The sequence below is a fragment of the Scomber scombrus genome, chromosome 17 (assembly GCF_963691925.1).
Source record: "Scomber scombrus chromosome 17, fScoSco1.1, whole genome shotgun sequence".
In the NCBI taxonomy this organism is placed as follows: domain Eukaryota; kingdom Metazoa; phylum Chordata; class Actinopteri; order Scombriformes; family Scombridae; genus Scomber; species Scomber scombrus.
The window spans coordinates 5,339,641-5,360,041 of record NC_084986.1 but is presented as its reverse complement, the minus strand read 5'-3'; the positions used below and the strand labels follow the sequence as shown (position 1 = coordinate 5,360,041).

The window sequence follows — 20,401 nt, the reverse complement described above, 5'->3', positions numbered from 1 at the left end:
CTTTCAGGAGAGTGTTGAGTGTTTGTAAGTCAGTCCTGAGGGGATTAATGGCGTCGGCACGTAGAACCAGTGAGGACTCGTAGATGTTGTTCCTATCCGGCACCTCGTCCTCCTCTGGCGGGGGCGGCGGCCCTCGGAGGCGACCCCTGACCCCGAGGGGGAAACCGCCACCATCCTGCCCCTTTACCATGGGTGCTCTGTGCTGGGTGCTTCCGCTGGAGGAGGACGAGGAGATGCTGGAGGAGGAGGTGGAGGAGGAAGAGGAGGATGAGGAGGAGGAAGAAGGGAAGGTGTTTCCCGGTGTCGGGCTGGTAGAGCGGCTCCAGGGGCTGCTGGACGAGGTGGTCTGCTGCCTGGGCTCCTATCCGTCTGCTGACAGCCTCGTGCTGCTGGTAAACAAAGTGATAGAGACGATGGATGATGTTGATGTTTGTTAGTTAGGACTCGTATCAGTGGTAAATACTGCAGAGGTCTGTTCATCTGTGTGGAGTTTTAAAGGTTTTTTTTATTTGGCATTAAGGCATTTATTATATATCCTAATGATCCTGTTTTTAGAGTTTCCTCCTGGTTGTTTTCCACACAACAGCTTCCAGAAACCAGGATACGGATATAGAGCAGTCAATAAAACAGGAAATATGATGGTAAATGATGTAATGATGATCAGCCCACTGAAATAAAGGGAAAGTTCGACTCTGGTAATAATAGTAATTATAATTTTATAGTAAAAAGTAACATTGCAAAGTGCTTTATATTAAACAAACAATAAAAACAAAGCCAGGGGAGTAAAAGATGAAGCAGAAAACCATTAAGTAGACATAATAAAAAGATTGAAAAGGAATAAAATTAGATATAAAAAGTTAAACAAATGTCAAACACAAGAAATGAATCAAATCAAAATAACTTTATTGGTGCGCAAAAGTAAGAATTTGCCTTCAGGTTGCAGCACAACAACATCAGATGTCACGTCATACGTCACGGAAATTAGAAGAAAAAACATTTAAATACACCGGATGAATGAAAAAGCAAGAAATAAGAACGATTTGATGAAATTTTAAATGATTTAAGAAGTAAAGTGCCAGATTCAGAACAATTTAGCATGTCCATTTCTTGTATAAGTATAAAAATTTGATAGAAAATGAGTTTTAAGAAGCAATTTAAATGAATATGGCGAATTGGCAGGAGCAGATAATGTGGTGCAGAAAGTGTATCAACGCTCTCGGTGATCAGATGAAGATAAATCTAGAAGAGTTGTGAGGCTGAGATGTTCAGGAATGAAGACAAACCTGCACACAGATGATCAGAAACCTGGATACTGTGATGATCACGTAAACAGGAAGATGAATGAGCAAGTTTCCATGGAAACAGATCACAAATACGATCAAAATCCGGATACTTATTTGCATGCAATTGAACTCAAAGTGATCATGTATTTACTGTTATTTTGCTAAACACAGAGGTCATGTTGGCGTCGGGCTTAATGAAGATTTAGTTTTTCTGAATTTTTCCTTCTTCCTCTTCAAGGTTAAGAATTACGCACAGGACGGAAAAAATTAATAATGAGAGTTCAATGATTAATGAGAGCCAATAGTATGATTTATTCCAGGATTGAAGAGAAATTATCACTTTTTTTCTTCACAGTCGTCCATTTCACTCACTTCTGATGTGACCTGAAGCGTCTTTTTAGGCTTTAAATGTATTTTTACTTCAGGCTTGTGCTCTTCATTAACAGTATGTGTGTGTTTAGCTGGGTTTTACATATTTGTGGAAATATCTGTGAAATATTATCCTTAGTTCTCCAGATTTATCACTTATATTCCTGCTTCTGTTTCATAGTGTCGTGGTGCGTTTAATGAACCAGTTTTTCAGTTGTACATCTCGTTTTTGAATAGTTTCCACTCTGATTTTAAGCAGCATGTTTGAACATACACTTCTTTCTTCTGTGTTGCGCCGCTTGGAGTTTTTTTCCTTGATTAGAGCTTTAACTTCCCAGGTTGTGTATCTGAAGGTAAATTTAGATAGTGGATCAGATTCTGTCTAAGATGAACTAAGCCTTCCTGGAAGCTAAAAGCAAACGTGAAGCGCCCTCACCTGTTATTAAAAGCTGTTTGGCTGCGAGGAGAACAGAGCAGCGTGGAGCTCTGAATTTATCAGACTGTCAGCAGTTTATTAGAGTCTGACAGCAGAGATTATGATGACGAATGAGGCGGCCGGCTGGTTGGGTAAAACCTCGTCCTCCTTCAGGGTCGAACAGGCTGAGAGAAAGAGAGAAAGAGAGAAAGAGAGCGTTGCATGTTTCTGTGTAACTCTCTATTTTACAGGTCCTTTCATTTTATACTCCTTCCCTGGAAATGTTTTATGTAATTTGAAGGTGTATAACAGTTAATTTTACAGAGAGGGCGGTGCTGTTTGGTGCAAACTGTAAGAAACAATGGGGAAAAGTGTTAAGTCTGTAGTTGATTAGCATTCACTCATTAAAATTGGATTCATATGTAGATTTTAATTTGCAGAAATACCTTATAAATAAAATTCTGACCAACTCTTTGACAGTGTTTAGGTTTGTGTGTGAGACTTCTAAAAACTTAGATTTAATCTTGTTAAAACCATTAAACCATTAAAAATCTGCAAATTACAAAATAAAACTTCCAGTAAATGAGTATAAAATGAAAGGACCTGTAGAATTAAGCTTTGCCTTCATATCTGCTCTATAATTCATGTTTCTACCCTCAGAGTGAACTGAGAGCTGAGCAGAGGCATAAAAGGAGAAGTCATGTTTTGTTTTTCTCCTTCATGCTGCTGCTGAGGTCTGACTGTGTTTTCTTAGTGGTGTTAAACCTCTCGCTCGGCGTTAATCTCTCTCTGATCCCTCTGATCACACGGCAGCTGTCGGCCAACTTTCACCTCTCCAAAATCAGCCCAACGCAGGTTTAAGTCCTGACTCAGCACTAGCAGGCCCGATGGCTGGTTGATGTGAGTTTGGAAAGAAACTGTCCTCACTGGAAACATGACACAACAGGTTTTAGTGTCTGTTGCCCAAAAATGATTTATGGTTGAGTTTGAGTGACAGAGGCCACCGTAATTGTGAGGAAGAGGGCTGGATTGAGGCATTAACCCAAAAATGGAGTTTACCACAGGAGACCGCTCTTCATTTCCTGTTTCTAACCACGAGCTCTGCAAAAATCGGAGCTATGATCTTCCACTAACCTTAACCCTGTGATTATTATTGTAGCCATGACGACAAATGTGGCCTAACTTTAAGGAAGTAGTAACTTTAACCCTCACCACACATAACCCTAACCCTTTCTCTGACCCTAACAAAGTGATCATTTTAACCCAAACCATCATCTTCCCCCTAAAACTAACCAAGTGCCTAAATCTGTGTCCCTCCCTAGAACATGGAGCGCATGTACTCGCTGTACCAAACCTTCTCAGAAGGCCAAACGGCAGAATCCGACGTTCCCAGGAACCCGTACGGCAGAGAGGCGGTGCTGCAGCCATCAAGCCCCGCTCACCTGAGTGTGTGTCAGCGTCTACGTAAAGTCATCGAGGAGCTGGTGGATACGGAGAAATCCTACGTAAAGGTGAGTCATACTATACTATACTACCACTACTGTTACTGTACTACCTTCTATACTATTACCACTACTACTTCTACTGCTGTTACTTCTCGTATAGTAATACTGCTGCTGAGAGACTGCATTGTTCAGCCTCTAATGTCCCAAAATATTACCATTTTATAACCTTCCAGGACTTCAGGGCATTTTTATCAACCCATAAGTTTGACTTTTTATCTCTAAGTCAGACTTTTGGTTCAATATCTTACTTTAAAATAAATCAAAACGCACATTACATCTCATTAAAAATTGTGTGTGGAGTTTGTTCCACTAGTAAAACAACAGAATATAGAATATACATAATTTTGAGTTATATGTCAGTAAGTGAAACCAGATTTACGACATTCAGGATTGTGTTGTTGTAGCAGAAGTTTTAAAATCAGCTCTTAAAAATGCAGACACTGAAGAACATGCAAACACACACCAAACTATTTGTGTTGTAGTGTTGTCTCTGCATTTCTTTTTTAATTTTAAAATAGTAAGATAGTGACATAAAACAAATGCATGTTCTCATGCTGCTCTGTGCCTTTTATAAATTCAACCTTAATTTTGTTTTTTACACTCAAATATCTCCACAAAAACTTAACTAAAATGTAATGTATTTATTTCCCTTTTTATTGGGTTTTATACTCTAAATGTTGTAATACCTTATGGATTTAATTTGATCTGAAATATCTTGTTTAAAGCACTTTGAGTTGCCTCTATGTTATAAAGCCTCATAATGTCCTCTGTGTCTTCTTTTAGGATCTGGTCTGTCTGTTTGACATCTACCTGACGCCGCTGCAGACGGAGACCTTCCTCAGTAAAGACGAGGTATGATTGAATTTTACAGAAAACCTTTAATGTAACATATGAGACATCAGAGTGGATCGATGTATCTAACAGCTGCGTCTCTCCTTCAGATGGAGGCGTTGTTCGGCAGTCTGCCGGAGATGTTGGACTTCCAGAGAGTTTTCCTCCAAACGCTGGAGGAGAGAATCGCTTCCTGTCCGAACTTCAGCAGCCTGGATACGCCTGAACAGTTCAAGGTGAGTCATCAGTGTTTCTGTTTGGTCTCATATTAATCTGTTTGTGTGGGTTTAGCCTCTCCTCACCTCAGCAATGTTCATCACACTTCCTGTTTCTGCTCTCAGAAACTCCTCTTCTCGTTGGGAGGATCTTTTCTCTACTACGCCGACCACTTCAAGCTCTACAGCGGCTTCTGTGCCAACCACATCAAAGTGCAGAAAGTTCTGGAGAGAGGTGAGATTTATGCTTCATCTGATACTCTGTACAGTAGCAAAACGTCAGATTAAACCTATCATTTATTTATTTATTGTTCTAAAAGCAACAAAATCATGAAACTGAAGTGTCAGCATTTCATTTCAGATTCAGAATAGTTGGATCATGTTGCTCCTTTGTGATTTTTAACCTTTAAATCTTCACGTTGTTCCTGCAGCGAAGACGGACGCAGCTTTCAAACAGTTCCTGGAGGCCAGAAATCCGACCAATCAGCACTCGTGTACATTGGAGTCGTACCTGATCAAACCTGTCCAGAGAGTCCTGAAGTACCCGCTGCTGCTCAGAGAGCTGGTGTCCCTGACCGACCCCGAGAGCCCCGAACACACACACCTAACAGGTAACACACACACCTGCATCATCAGTAAGTTACTAAAGTCTGTAATCGGTCTTCGGTGTCACCAGCAGCCATTCAGACTGTTTTTCTGTTGTTTGTTTGTTTATTTATTTGTAAACTGTGCGTTTCTCTCCTCGTGTCCACACAGAGGCGCTGAGAGCGATGGAGAAGGTGGCGAGTCACATCAACGAGATGCAGAAAATCTACGAGGATTACGGCTCCGTGTTCGACCAGCTGGCCGCAGAGCAGAGTGGACCTGACAAACAGGTAAATATAATTACATCAGTACAAGTTAACAGAGTCCAGTGTTATGTGTAGAAATGTCTTATATTGTTGGAAATCTAAAAATATTCAGTTCAAAGAGAAATGAAAGAGAGAAAAGCAGCAAATGTGGAGGAGCTGAAACCAGATTGTGACCTGCCTCATACATGACTTTAATGATTAATTATTTTAGCACTAAGTTTCAGTAATAATGATTATTTATCTAAATGTCTTCAGGTGACAGAGATCTCGATGGGGGAGTTCCTGGCCCATTCGTCGGTGGTCTGGTTGAACCCGCTGCCGTGTCTGGGTCGACTGAGGAAAGAACCGGAGCTCACGTTGTTCGGTACAGAGACACAAAAACACTCACAAACAATCACAGCCAGAGTCAAATATAACTTCACTCACATTTGTTGTGAAGGATAACAGAGTAACACGACTGTTTCTGTGTTTCAGTGTTCAAGAGAGCCGTCATCCTCGTTTATCGAGAGAACAGCAAACTGAAGAAGAGGATGGTGAGTGTCAGGTTTTAAAGGAATAGTTCACAATATCCATATGAACTGACTATTAAAAAATCTTCAAATGTATTTTCAATGGAAGTGATTGAGGTTAAAATCCACAGTGTGTCGACACAGTAATTTAGTGCAAAAATGCATTTAAAAGTTCAAATTATTCAACTATTTTAATTACTCATTTTGACATATTTTTAAGAAGAAAATGTCCAAATTCACTGATATCAGCTTCTTAAATGTTGTGGTTTCTTTCAACCTCTGTCACAGTAAACTAAAAAAGATATTTGAGGAGACTGTGATCAACATTTTTCACAATTTTCTGACCAAACAACTAATCAATTAATCAAGACAATAATCTACAGATTAATAGATAAAGAAAAATAATCATGCAGTCCTAAAACAAACCATTAAAACTCCACATTAGAGCTGTTTTTACAATCTCCTGTCTTCTGTCAACAGACCGGTTCCCGCTCAGCTGATCTGGACCCCTTCAGGTTCCGCTGGTTAATCCCAGTGTCAGCGGTGCAGGTCAGACCGGCCAACATCACAGGTCAGTGACCAATCACACGCTTTCTCTCTTTATGAGTCTGAAGGGACAATGCGAGTGTTGTTCTGACACATGCACTGTGTTGTGTTTTCAGGCTCGGAGCAGCCGTGTGTGTGGGAGCTGGTTCACTGCAGGTCAGAGGTGGAGGGACGGCCAGAGACGGTGTTCCAGCTGTGCAGCAGGTAAAAACATCCACACTGAGGACCCCAGTTTATACACAGCTGTTCACACCATAACCATTGTATAATCCTACACTCCATATGTCATAACAAAGGAATAATAATGAATAGGAGTTACTTTTTTAATGGCCATTACCCAGTTGGTGTGCCAAAAGATTGAGACTGATATGTTGCCAATCAGTGTGGTAGAAAGCGAGGGTTAGTTCATAAGAAAGTAATTAATAGAGTTAGTTCGGTACCTCAATCCCAAGTACATTTTGCCCTTAAGAGCTACTCTCATTGAAAACTCTTTGATGATGACCCAGTTCTTCCCCTCTTTGACCTGAGCTGTGTGTCATTGTGTTTCAGTGGTTTGGAGACGAAAGCCGGCGTCCTGCGAGTCCTGCGCTCCCTCCTCAGAGACCGAGCACCCACCGGCTCCTTGAGGAGGACCAAACTGTCCACAGCAGAGAGAGGCGGTTCCTGGAGGAGGAGGCAGCAGCGCATTCGCTCCGACACCCAAAGGACTCCTCATCACCAACCGGACGAGACCAGCAGGTTGATCGTGGGAGACACCTGCTCGGAGCCGCTGTTGCCCAGCCACGCCGCATCCTCCGCGGGGAAGAGGAGCCGACTCTGCTCCCTGACCAGTGACCTGGAGGCTCAGCTGCAGCGGCTGAACTTCAGCGAGGAAGATGCAGAGCAGAGAGACGACGAGAAGAGACGGGGCTCCAGGAGAGATCAGCTGGACGTCAGCAGCATGCTGGAAAGAGACTTCAGTGTTCAGAGCATGACGTCGATTATCAACGAAGACTGTTTCTATGACGCCATGCTGGGAATCCAAAAGACTGCTGTTCCTTCAATACAGGGCTAAAGCTTACATATAAAAGATTTTCTGCACGCTTTAAAGGACCAGTGTGTTAGATTGAGTGGCATCTATTGGCAGATATGGAATTTAATAGTCATAAGTGTGGTTTTATTAGTTTATAATCACCCTGAAAATAAGAATTGTTGTGTTTTTGTTATCTTAGAATGAGCCCTTTATATCTACGTAGAAAGCGGGTCCTCTACCACAGAGCCCGTCATTTCTACAGTAGCCCAGAAAGGACAAACCAAACCCTGGTTCTGGACTAATGCAGCCACCGTAGGTCCTTATACATGCTTGAAGGGGAAGGGGGAGGGATTCATTATTGGCTGAAATATACAACCTCACCACTAGATGTCACTAAATCTTACACACTGGACTTTTTAAGTGTGTGAAGACATCACACTGAGCAAAAAAATCCACTCTGGTAGACAAACCTATCCGCACAATAATTTGGGATGACAAGATCCTGAGGTCACTTCCAGCTGCTTCACAGTCTTTTCATTTTAATTTCTGCTTTTGCAACTCATTCTCCAGTGTCTCAAGCATCTCACATTCATAAAGTTAGGGAACTCACAAGAAGAAAATACAATAAAAACAGAATGGTAAATGTTTGTGCTATCTATTAACACTGGATCCTACATTTCCCACAATGCAGCTGTCTGGTAAACAGCCACATCTCTCACACTTCACACCTCCAGTTTGTAAAAACACGTTTTTAAGATTTAACAGATTTTTTTTTTTTTACCTCAAGGGTTGGCTATAAAAAGTTGTAGAAGAAAAGAGTAAAAAAAATGTAATATTTTGAGGAGAAAGTTGTGATGTTATGATAAAAAAATTATAATTTTACAAGGAAGAAGATGGTATTTACAGAAACGTATTGCTGCCATGTCAGAAAAAGAAAAAAGCATCAGTATCTGAAACACATTACGCTCTCTATCTGATGCGATTCAGCTGTTTTGAAATGTATATTTACTTATCCTACAAGTAAAATCTTTTTTTATAATAACATCACAACTTTTTCTCAGAATATTTCAACTTTATACTTGAAATGTTTTTCTTTTCTTCACAGTTGTCTAAAATTTAGGCAACTGTGCCAAAAACAGCTCATCAACACTGAGGAGTCACATACATATTATTTTGTGTTTTAGATAAACCTCAAACCTGCAAAACATGTTCAGGAAGGATGTATTTTTTTATCGTTTTTAAAAATGTTCTCATTTGTTTTTCATATTTTGGTCCCGGGAATAAGAATAAGAATAAGAATAAAACATGAGAGGATTTAATGAGGTATTATAGACGATGAACGACGGAGGAATCCTTTCTTTCCTGTCAGAAAACCAGTTTGTCGTTTTGTGTATCGTATAATAAAATCACACGGTGGATTTAACCGTTTCAAAAAGGACCAAAAACAGTGGAACTAAACATGGAAATCTTCTTTGTTTTATATTTTACTTAATTTCTACTGGAAGATTTCAGACGAATGTTGTTTTTATTGTTTTTTTGCACTCAGCTGCCTGAACTGTTCTGTATTTTGTATCTCCAGCTGTGATCATGCTGTAAATATGTTTCTCTGTATAGTATTTTTGATTCTGTGTAACAGATATTTTTCTTGACAAAAGCAGTGTTTAGTGAACCTCTGGAGCTGCTGGATTGGACTGAAGCCTTTTGTATTATCTGTATTTATATATTTTTCTTGTGTGTTTTCTGTATTTCCGTGATGTGTTTGAGGTTGTAGGAAAAAAACAAGAGTTTCATTTTAAATGAAAAACTCCTCAAGTTATTTTTATTTACTGTTAAAGTATTTTTTCGTTTGGTAATTTATTTTCTTAAATATTTGTGTACGTCTTTTTAATAACTTGATGCTGTTAAAATCCAATAAATTACAAAATATTTAATTAAATTTGATTTCACGAGGCTTTTCTTCTTTCAACACTGCGTTTAGTCTCCTGTGTCCAGCTCTGAAAAACTAGCACGAAAACACGAACATGCAGTCCGTACTTATTCATATTTATTATCATGTTTCCCTAAACATGTTAAACTCTTAACCCTCCTGTTGTCCTCCCGGGTCAAAGTGACCCCATCACTTTTGACTGTTCCTTCTTTCCTTCCTTCTTTCCTTCCTTCCTTCCTCTTACTTTAATTTTTCCCTCGTTCTTCCCCTCCTATCCTCTTTCTTCGCTCCCTCCTCCTTCCATACTTCTTTCCTCCTTTCCTTCCTCCCTCTTTACTCCTTTCATTCCTTCCTTCCTCCCTCCCTCCCACCTTTCCTTCCTCCCGCCCTCCTTCCTCCTTTCCATCCTTTCTTCCTCAATCCTTCCTTCCTCCTGTCCCTCCTTTCCTCCTTTCCTCACTTCCTTCCTTCCTTCCTCCTTTCCTTCCTCCCTTCCTTATTTCCTCACTTCCTTCCTTCCTCCTTTCCTTCCTCCCTCCCTCCTTCCTCCTTTCCTTCCTCATTCCTTCCTTCCTCCTGTCCCTCCTTCCTCCTTTCCTATTTTCCTCACTTCCTTCCTTCTTCCTTCCTCCTTTCCTTCCTCCCTTCCTTCCTTCCTTCCTTCCTCATTCATTCCTCCTTCCTTCCTCCTTCCTTCCTTCCGTCTTTCCTCCCTCCCTCCCTCCCTCCTTCCTTCCTCCCTTCCTTCCTTCCTTCCTTCCTTCCTTCCTTGACCTGAGGACAACAGGAGGGTTAATGTTTAGAAGTGTTAAGAAGTTAAACTTAGTATTTGACAGGATGCGTAATAGATATTCCTTTTTTTTCAATCCACAATTCTTTTCTAGAAAAACCAAAGAATGACAGCTAGAGAACAAATACTTTATCTAGAAACATTTGTGAATATCATCTACTGTTTATTGTCCAGGTCTGAAACATATGAATGTATTTAGTGTCACAGTCTGTTCTGCTCTTCTCCTGCTGCTAAATTTCCATTCACCACAGCTCTGCTCCACTCCTGCTAATCAGCCACACCCACCTCATCAGTTAACTGTGTTCACCTGAGCACTCAGCTGCAGCTCATCACTTATTAAGAGAACAGGCTTAAAAGGATAGATACACAATGTTTTAGGCCTGTCTAAAGTCAGGTGTCCATATGAGGAGTGAAAGAGGTTTTCCTCTCTGTAATCATTCCTCCTGTTAATAATCATACTGATTATTTAAATATCTTCATGTGCTTTCGATGTAAAGTGATGGAGGACACAGTCATTTAAAAGTAGATGTGAAGTTTATATTGAGCTTCATCAGTGTGAGTTAGTCATATCAAGTGATATCTGACACATTTACAGTCTTTTTAGCATCAGATTCCCTCTTAGTGTTTCCCTGTTGAGCTGTGGTGGAAGTATAGTAACAAAAAGACTTTGCTACTAAAAACACTGTAACGTTGAAACATAGAAGATGAAGATTTGACTCATTTGGACGACTGAAGCTTCATATTAGCTTCAGATCAACTTTTTTTAACAAAAGGAGGACTGTGGATTTTGTCCTCCATCACTTATATTGTAATTGCATTATGAAAGGATCAACAACAGGTTTCAATCTTCATTTGGGCTCCTGACTGTTGTTTTAAGACAAACTAGAAAAATTGTGAACCCATCGTTTAACCCTCAAACAGCCTTGTTGTGGAGTATTAGGACCAAAATGTCCTCACAAAGACAACAATATAAGTACACACACACACACACACACACACACACACACACACACACACACACACACAGAGAGAGAGAGACACCTAAGTGTTCAGTGTTTGAACTGCAGGAATGTGCTGACCTGCACTTCACCTGCAAACACACTAACACACCTGACACGCTTTGTTTCCAAAAAGATCACAACCAACTCTGAACCTGTGTGTGTGCTCTTGTGCATGTGTGCGTGCGCGTGTGTGTATGAGCGCGAGTGCATGTGTGTGTGAGCATGTGTATGTTTATCCTCAGTAAACTGTAGGAGGATGAACATGTCACATCGCTGTCTGCTGGTGAGTTTCTACAATTTCTTCTTTTAACTCTTTATGTTATTAAAGGACGAGTTCACATTTTTTATTGCTAAAATCAGACAAATCAGATTTTAATAGTATAGCACCTTTTGTTCAGGTTACAATTCAAAATACGTTATACAGGTGACTGACAAGCTGATAATAACACGTAAACTATATGAGACTAATGCACAGGAGAAGTGAAAATGATAATGTGATAATAAAACCAATAAAACAAATGAAGGACAATAATGAATAAAATAGATAAGTGTGAGAAAATCATTTTAAAACATTAAAACTGTAAAATAAATAAAATAACACATTCTGTCAAATTACACAAAAAAAATTTGTATTTTATTTCTCATCATCTATCTACAGTAAGAAATATGTTGTGCCTCGAGGATGGAGAGGTTCCATAACATTGTGATAGACTTCATCCATACTGCACACTCCTAATTTAAATATCAATGTGTGTGTGAGTGTGTGTGTGTGTGTGTGTGTGTGTGTGTGTGTGTGTGTTCGGCTGAGATAAAGCGGTTCATTTATATTCCCGTCTGCCTGCTGATTGATGACTGATGTAGCCTCGAGGGGGTTTTGTTTCTACCAGATGGTTTGATTCGGCTCCAAACTATTATCACCGTGACTGTGGGGTCAAAGGTCAAACTGCCTGCTTTAATGTGAAGCTAATTTCAGTCGGATTGGATGAAAGGTTGGAGAGTCAGAGGCTTTTTTATGGAGTCGGAGTTAATCCGTGCAAAGGAATGGGTTCTTCTGATACGATATTTGATCCAATGTGGCGGGAAATTGATTCAAATTAAAGCTTCTTCATTATCACCGCCTTCGTAATGTGTCACTTTATATCAATATTAAAAATAAATAATATAAAGAAACATCCAGAATGAATCAAAGCTTGATTACATAATGGATTACAGTCCAGTCCACTTCAAACCTCTTCAGTTTATGTTAAAAAAAAACTAGCATGTATTCATATGGACAGAAATCAAATCAAATAATAACAACTTTATTTGTATAGCACCTTATATTTATACAAACAAATGCAGCTCAAAGTGCTTTACGACAAAAACAAAATTACATGCACCACATGCTTCACATTAAAAGAAGACACGGAGCACCCTTGTAGCCGTATACCCGCAACGTCCCTGGTTCGAATCCGGCAAGAGACCTTTGTTGCATGTCATACCCATAAATACATATATATGTCTATGGTCATACCTCTGTCTCTCTCTCCCCTTGTTTCCTGTTTACCTGTCTGCCATCAACTGTCCAAAAAATAGTATTAAACATAAAGAAAATTAAATCATCTAAATGTACATAAGTGAGAAAATAAAACCCATTTAATGATGTTAATAATCATATGATAATAAAACAGTGAAAATATGATACATAGAAGGAATACTTCAGTGGTAGTAATTTAATTTAAACTCTGTAAATCAGTGCGTGTGTAAGGCCTTTTCCCAACGGACACAGACTCACCACCGGTCCTGATGAACCAAATTAAGCCTATTTAAGTTTGTCCTCTACAACCAAAAAAGACAAAGTGTGAGATGTAAAGCCCACTGAAAGCTTTCCTGCTGCATTTCTATGTAGCCAGTAGCCACACTTCTGACTGTAATTACACAATATACACATTTCTGACACCATCAACCATTAAAAAGCCACATATATACAATAAAAAGTGTTTGTTTTTTGCTCTAAAAATAGAATAGAGTTGTTTTTTTTGTTTTTTTTTAAAGGTACAGAGGTACGGAGGCCCTGAGACGCAAAACATATCACTGTACAAAATATAACAACAAATTAGGAAAAAACTGCAACTAAACAGAAATGTTGTTTTCCTGTGTTGCACCTCAGGGCCTCCGTAATAACGTTGCAAAAGTTGCAGTAACTTATTTCAGGTGTTTTTGGTTCTGAAAGTAAAAATCCTGTTTAATTATACACTTTGAGATCTTTCACGGTTGAATCATCAGAACAAAAGATGAACAACTGCGTTAGAATATATCTGGTTGTAAGATAAAAAGTCAAAGGTATAAGCCTGAGAACATAAAAACATCACAGTAGAAGTTAACTACAACTCCCAAGGTGCATTTCAGCAAGAAACAGCCAATCACAGAGCTGATAATGTTGAGCACAAGTCAAATATTACAATGTAGAGAATACTGATTTTACAATCTGCATACGTTTCACTTCTGGGCTCCTTTTGGTTAGACTTCATTACATTCAGATTCACACCCACAGCTTCTTATTCACAATCGAGGCTCATGGGTATTGTAGTATTCTTAGCGGTCCACAAAAGTAACAGGCAAAATGTGATTTTTCAGAAACAATATAAGGATATATTATTATTACTGATCATTATATTATTCAGGTGAGTTTTTATGCTCAGTAACATCGAGGGGATCATTTAAAGAAAAATCTAAAATAATAATACAGAGAGGGGAAAACACAGGAACCAGCGACCCCTCATACGTCACGACTCTATAATAGGCCCAAAACAACCAACTGTAAAAAGAGAAAACATTTCAATACTATAGAAGATCTTAGTATCAGAGATTTCATCATTTATCTTATTTTAACGTATTTCACTGTTTTAATAATTACAGAGGCCTATTTTTTGCATTTTTTAAAACCAAACTTAAAACCAACGTCAAACATAAAATCCCCCAACCAACAATTAAAAGATGAATCAAAAAATAATTTGCTGTTCCACGTCCAAACTTACACCTAAATACTGTTTAAAATCAGTCTATTAGTTCATGAAATAATGAAACAAACACACAAACTGGAGCAAAATCTCTTTGGTAGAAGTTAAAAAATGAAGCTGAACAATAAGAACATAAATCTTTGAGCTGCACGGTGATCAGAAGCCAGACACGATGTAAAAAAGAGAAAATGTTAAATGATAAAACACTCCCCAGTTTGTCCTCTGCAGTAGCAGGACGGAGGAGGCCCGCGGGCGTCGAGTCAAACCTCCAGAGTCCGCTTGTAATCGACTGCCGGCTCGTTTCACATCAGCGAGCGACCCGACGGAGCAGCTGGATATTAACACGAGTTGTTCAGTATGTGGGACAAAGTGTGACCACGATCACAGGAGATCTGAACACTGCAGCAGCAGGATGTGAGTTATGATACAGTCGAGTTAAAGGAGCATACCGCTGCTTTTATATATCTGAGCTCATTAATGAAACATCACTAATATATAAAGTATATTCTCCATCTCCATCACGCATTAGTGCTGGAATGATTTATCAGTCTAAAGTCTACACAATACTGTATGTATGAATATTTTGTGTGTGTATATGTGGGGTTTTCTTTAAATTTGTTAAATATATGCATGTAGACGACACATACCTAAGCATGTACCAAAAATGACGATACATATCGTATAACTACAAAATTGAATAAGGCTTCATCAGCACAAAATCTAAATAAAATAAAAACATATACCAAAAACAGAAAACCCATTTGGGTCAATCATCAGCTTAAAAATAAAATTCTCCAAAAAATGTAAAAACAATTTTTTTTTTTTTTTAAACCTTCCCATTGTAGTTTAAAAATGATGCTTCAAGGGTAAAAAATAAAAAAATGAATAAAGTATAAAAATATACATATAAATATTCTTGTCTTTTTTATATTATGTTCTCTGATATTTTAAATCCAACATTCACCAGGACTCACAATATCCCACCTCCACCTTCAAAAATAATCTGATTTTGTTCTTTATTCTTACAAATATCCATTTAAGGAGTCGACTGATACAAAGAAACATATAAATATTCTGTGTTTACTTGTTTAGTGGCTTTAAATATAAATGGGGTTTTTTTTTATTATAGTATTATTCAGGTTTTTTTTCTTTCTTCTTTTATAACCATCAAATATTTGCATTAAAAGGCCGCAACAGAAACAGAGATCCATTTAGTATTCAGTAATCACCAAAATGATCATGATCAAAATAATCTTGAGTTACAGCTCTATTACAGCATTATAGACAACCTTGTACACTATATTCTGTATTCTCTATGTATTTATTTTATTAGTATTCTTAAATCTTAAATTCGTATTATTCTGAAATTAAAATACATTCCTCCATATTTCACATCATCAGTTTAAAGACTGTGCAGAGTTTTAGCTCAAATTTTTTTTGAACCATCAGTTAAAGAGGCCCAAAGGCTCCACAAAACCCTTTTCTGATGTTTCTCGTTTTATCAATATATATTTAAGCAGAAAAAAACTATGAAAAACATTACGAGCTGTGGGTCTGACTCAGTTTATGAAACAGTTTTATAAAATAGCGTGATACTGGTGTTGATAAATGTCTCCCTGTGACTTTATAATGCTGTTCTTGATTTAATTGCATCAGCAGGTATTGACTTTTTAATCAGCGGGTCAGTCTAGACTGTTTCACCTTTTAAATGACTTCAGCAGCTCCTGAAAAACACTGACGTCCTCTTAGTGTGGAGTCTAGAATCACTACAGCAAATTATAAACACATATACTTAGAAAAAATATTAATTGATTAACAAAATCTCTTTTAAATTGTATTTTTAAAATAACAGTTGGATAATACATTGTTTAAATGTACATTTATTTAATATAACAACTTACAGCAGATTTAATTAATCACTTAATTAAATGATTATCATCAAACACTGACTCAGTCTATGATTACTCAAGTGGCACATTTAAACTTTTTTTATGTGTTTTTATGTCTGATTTAATGTGTGTGTGTGTGTGTGTGTGTGTGTGTGTGTGTGTGTGTGTGTGTGTGTGTGTGTGTGTGTGTGTGTGTTTAAGAAAGCCACTTTAAGTTCAAATTATGTGTCTATCTCGAGAGGCTGATTATAATTTTAATGTTCCTAAGCCTGGAGGTAATCATTTAAATCTGAGGAGTCACATGATTATTAAACGGACAACTGAGAAAATTCATTAAATTTACCGAGCGTAACACATCTGCCCACATTAAGGCTGTAATGTGATGTCACAAGTACTTAGTGCTTCATTTTAAGAGGCTACAATCCAAAAACTGCTGTTTATTTCCGACGACTGTACAAAACCTCCATTAGAAATCTGCCCATTTTAAAGCTGCAGTAACTGCTGGTTTGTCGTTTATGATGACATCACAGCTCTGTCCTGTGGGAAAGTGAATCTTGCTTATTTGTTATTTATTATAGTATCAACATAAAAACTTTAATTACCCAGTGTTGATGGTTAAAATGACGCCTGCAGAGTCTTTAAATCGTGTATTTTCTCACAGAGGATCTGGTTGGTGAGTTGGGGGGGATAAAAAAAATGGTGTTTATTGTTTTCGGTTTGGTGAAAGCAGCTCGTGTCTGTGCAGGTCTGCAGCTGATAAGACCCAGAGTGGAGGATTATGGTAATAACAGGCTGCCACTGACTGACTGCTGGGTCCCATCACTACAGAGCGGGTGGGTGGGCTCCGGACGCTTATCACGGTGTTGCAGAGGGCGATTCTTTCATACGGTCACATGACGGGCGACACCTTGATTCCCACTGCAGACGTACAAAGGACAGCTCAGCGGTTTTTATCACCAAAAACGAGAACGAAATGACGACCCGATGGTGCATGTTGATTGTTTCAAAAGCACAAATTATCCTGTCAGTCACCTGAAATGCGACTGATTTTGTAAGTGAAGGACTCGGACCAGCAGATAATATCAGTAATAGTCAATAATGAGCTTTTAAGAGAGGCGGTGTCGCATTTTTTCAGTGGGTCGTAAAACTCAAGCGGGGTGACAAAAAAACCCAATCTAACTGTTGTCATTTAAAGAAAACAATAAAAACAATCATTTTCAGGTGAACGGCTTCTTTCGTGTGGTCAAAAAGGCGAGAAAAAGAAGCATTCGTGCACGTCGTACAACGCCATCAACTCATCAGATAAGAACGCTGCTCTGCGGCTCCTTCAGGAGAGCCGGTGACCTTCAGGTTAGAGAAACCTGTTTCCTGGAACCTACTTTGGTCAGTTTGTACGAAGGTTTTTTATTCTATTCTGAATAAGCTCATAGGAAAAAAATACAAAAGGACTCCTGGTGCATCTTTTCCAGAACGCAGAATGGGATGAAACTGTATGTACAGTTGCCAAGGAGACAGCAGGCGGAGGGGTAGTTAGAGGCTGTTAACCCACACACCCTGTGTTTTCATTCACACACTCTGCTCTGTCCTCAGGAATCACTCCAGAAGACGCAGCCAGACATTCAAAACAGGTAAGACTCCAGATTCATATGATTTAACTTTAAAAATCAGGTTTTTTACCCCTTTGTTGTAGGTGTTTAACTCCCTTAAGAGATCAGGATTGAATGAATTAGAAGAAATAACTTAGTTTTTCCTCTTGCAGTGACAAAGCAGCTCAGAAACAATAGAGCCCAGGGATGCTGCAGCTTTAAATGGACATAATTGAGTGTCAATGATCACCACATCAGCTGCAGAGTAACTAATGCAGGCAATCAGCGAGCTCACACATGCTTGCCCTCCTAACACACAAATCTAAAAAAAGGCAAACAAAAGCTCGGCAGCCTCAGCTGTGTGTCCGTCACGCTCCCACGCTCACTTCAATTTTCATTTCTCCTCTGGTTGCAGCCCGCTGGAGCCGGCGCAGAGGAATTATCTGCTGTCAGGACTTGTCCGGGACGCCGCCGCACCAACAGGGACCGAAGCTGGGACGAGGAGGGAGGGGGGGGGCTGAGACATGCTGTCCACCGCCATTCAGATCCTGGCGTTCGCCCTGGCGCTCCTGGGCGTCCTCGGCGCCACCGTGGCCACTCTGCTACCCAACTGGAAGGTGAGCTCCAACGTCTGGTCCAGCATCATGACCCCCATCTCTCAAATGCAGGGTCTTTGGATGGACTGCGTCTGGTACAGCTCCGGCGTCTTCAGCTGCACCATGAAGAACTCGGTGCTGTCACTGCCGGCGTATCTGCAGACCATGAGGGCCGGCATGGTCCTGTCATGCATCGTGGGATTGTTTGGACTCTGCCTCGCCTCCCTGGGGCTCAAATGCACCCGGTGGGGGGGTAGTCACCGAGCAAAGGGACACACCGCCATCGCTGCAGGAGGTTGCTTCATCCTGGCCAGCGCCCTGTGCTTGGTCCCCGCGTCTTGGTTCACCAACGAAGTCATCACCACCTTCCTGACCACCGACCTGCCGGACAGCAGCAAATATCAGCCTGGAGGAGCTCTATGCGTCACTTTCATCTCCGCCGGCTTCCTCTTGGCTGGGGGAGTCATTTTCTGTTTGTCATGTCCAGGAAACAGAAGAACAACAACGGACTACCCTTCCCCGCTTGACCCAATCAGAATTGTGCAGAACGGAGAGGAGCACCAGAGGCGGGAGCTGAAAGCGGAGTGCAAACATTCGAAAAACAGGCAAAACAAAACAGTCAAACTGCAGATGGACGAGGTGAAGCGGGAGAAACCTCCTCAAGAGAAACCGGAACAGAATAAAGAGCAAAAGAGCTTCTCATCTCCCTCCAAACTCCCTCCAAAAGACATCAAGGACAGTTACAGCCTCCAGGAGTACGTTTAATCCTCATGGCTGGCTGAGTGTGGAAATGTGGAGTTTTCAGCTGAGGCTTTTTCTGGCTCATGGGGAAGGGGGAGTTGGGGCTGGGGGAGGTGGAATAATTACCAAATGTTGGGAATGACAGATTGTGGATTCAGCCGAATGTCTCTGAAATGAAACGTTGAGAAAACAGAGAAAGAGAGAGCGAGAGAGAGAGAGAGAGAGAAAGAGAGAGAGAAAAAATACACTGCTCCCGCTCCAAACCAAGTGTAAATCCTTTAAAAACTGCTGCAGCTTTTTCATACCAAAGAGCTGAACCTGCTGATCATTTTGAAAGAAAATCACAGCTCTGACTGGAACTGAAAAGCCATCATTTTCCAGCTGTGGATGCCGTCTGCCTTCTGAGATTAACTCGTGTTCAAACAGAGCCGACCCAAAGCTTTCTCTGGCCTCCGAGCAGGATCTGACTTCCCAACACCGACAACATGCAAACAAAGTTGAGAATACATTATTATCATCACAAATAGTACAATTACAATCACTGACAAAATGATCTGGTTAAACTTAGATAATACAGATTTTATATTATTACTGTTTATGTGACAAAGTGCAAAATAAACAGAACTAAGTAACTTTAAGATACATGCACTGATGTTGTTGTAGCCCTCTTAAAACCTGAGCTCACAGCATTTTCTCAAATCTTTTTTCCCCCTTTAAGTAGCTCAGTTTAATGTGGCTAAAATATATACTTACTACAAGCTAGAATTAGTGAAAGTAATAGAAAATCACATATTGTCATACATAAAACAATTACACATTTCCAGGTCAAAGAAATACAGCAAAGAATGTTTGTTATCTGAAAATGTAAAAATCCAAATTAAGCTTAAAAACATAAAAATGTTAGTCTGTTTTTCACCTATCAATATTGAGTCATAAATAAATATAGTTTTTAATGAATAGAAATGGCTCGAAATAGACGTCTCTTCAACTTAGATTTACAACTAAATCCAAATATTAGTTGGGTTAAGACGTGATAAAGTCTTAAGCTCCTTTTGTAAAAGAAAAATAAGTAACTAGGGCTACAAAAGTGAGAAATGTAATTCTGTATTATTTACTGTATATTCAAAAAGTACAAAAGAAACAGAGCATACTGTAACTTTAAGATACACTCAATGATTTTGTTGTAGCACTGCTAAAACCCAAAAATGTGTTATCTCAGCTTTCAGATCTAATGAAACTACTTACATTTACTGAAAAGGTCGTGAGATACAAAAAGCACAAAAAACCCCAGTAAGTGCACTTTGAGTTTATGATATTTTATGTGGAGGTTTGAGAT

At 39.5% G+C, this 20,401-nt stretch overlaps 2 protein-coding genes across 2 annotated transcripts in view; both read left to right on the top strand.

Annotated features, from left to right (window-relative positions):
- LOC133997440 (rho guanine nucleotide exchange factor TIAM2) overlaps positions 1–8,806 on the top strand; it is a 31,625-nt gene extending 22,819 nt beyond the window's left edge. Inside the window, exons 13-23 of the mRNA XM_062437018.1 lie at positions 3,390–3,578; positions 4,356–4,424; positions 4,514–4,639; positions 4,745–4,853; positions 5,050–5,229; positions 5,375–5,493; positions 5,725–5,833; positions 5,944–6,002; positions 6,459–6,549; positions 6,641–6,728; positions 7,074–8,806. Of these exons, the coding sequence (XP_062293002.1) occupies positions 3,390–3,578; positions 4,356–4,424; positions 4,514–4,639; positions 4,745–4,853; positions 5,050–5,229; positions 5,375–5,493; positions 5,725–5,833; positions 5,944–6,002; positions 6,459–6,549; positions 6,641–6,728; positions 7,074–7,578 (1,644 nt within the window). The 3' untranslated portion in view covers positions 7,579–8,806. The remainder of the gene's footprint in view (positions 1–3,389; positions 3,579–4,355; positions 4,425–4,513; positions 4,640–4,744; positions 4,854–5,049; positions 5,230–5,374; positions 5,494–5,724; positions 5,834–5,943; positions 6,003–6,458; positions 6,550–6,640; positions 6,729–7,073) is intronic.
- A 9,446-nt stretch (positions 8,807–18,252) lies between these two features.
- Positions 18,253–19,089, top strand: LOC133997899 (claudin-20-like). Its single transcript, XM_062437631.1, has one exon. It carries the CDS (start codon positions 18,253–18,255, stop codon positions 19,087–19,089), a length of 837 nt encoding a protein of 278 aa, XP_062293615.1.
- Positions 19,090–20,401: the final 1,312 nt, after the last annotated feature.

Coding starts and splice junctions, on each gene's coding strand:
- LOC133997899 (XM_062437631.1), top strand. CDS start 18,253: ATGCTGTCCACCGCCATTCAGATCCTGGCGTTCGCCCTGGCGCTCCTG.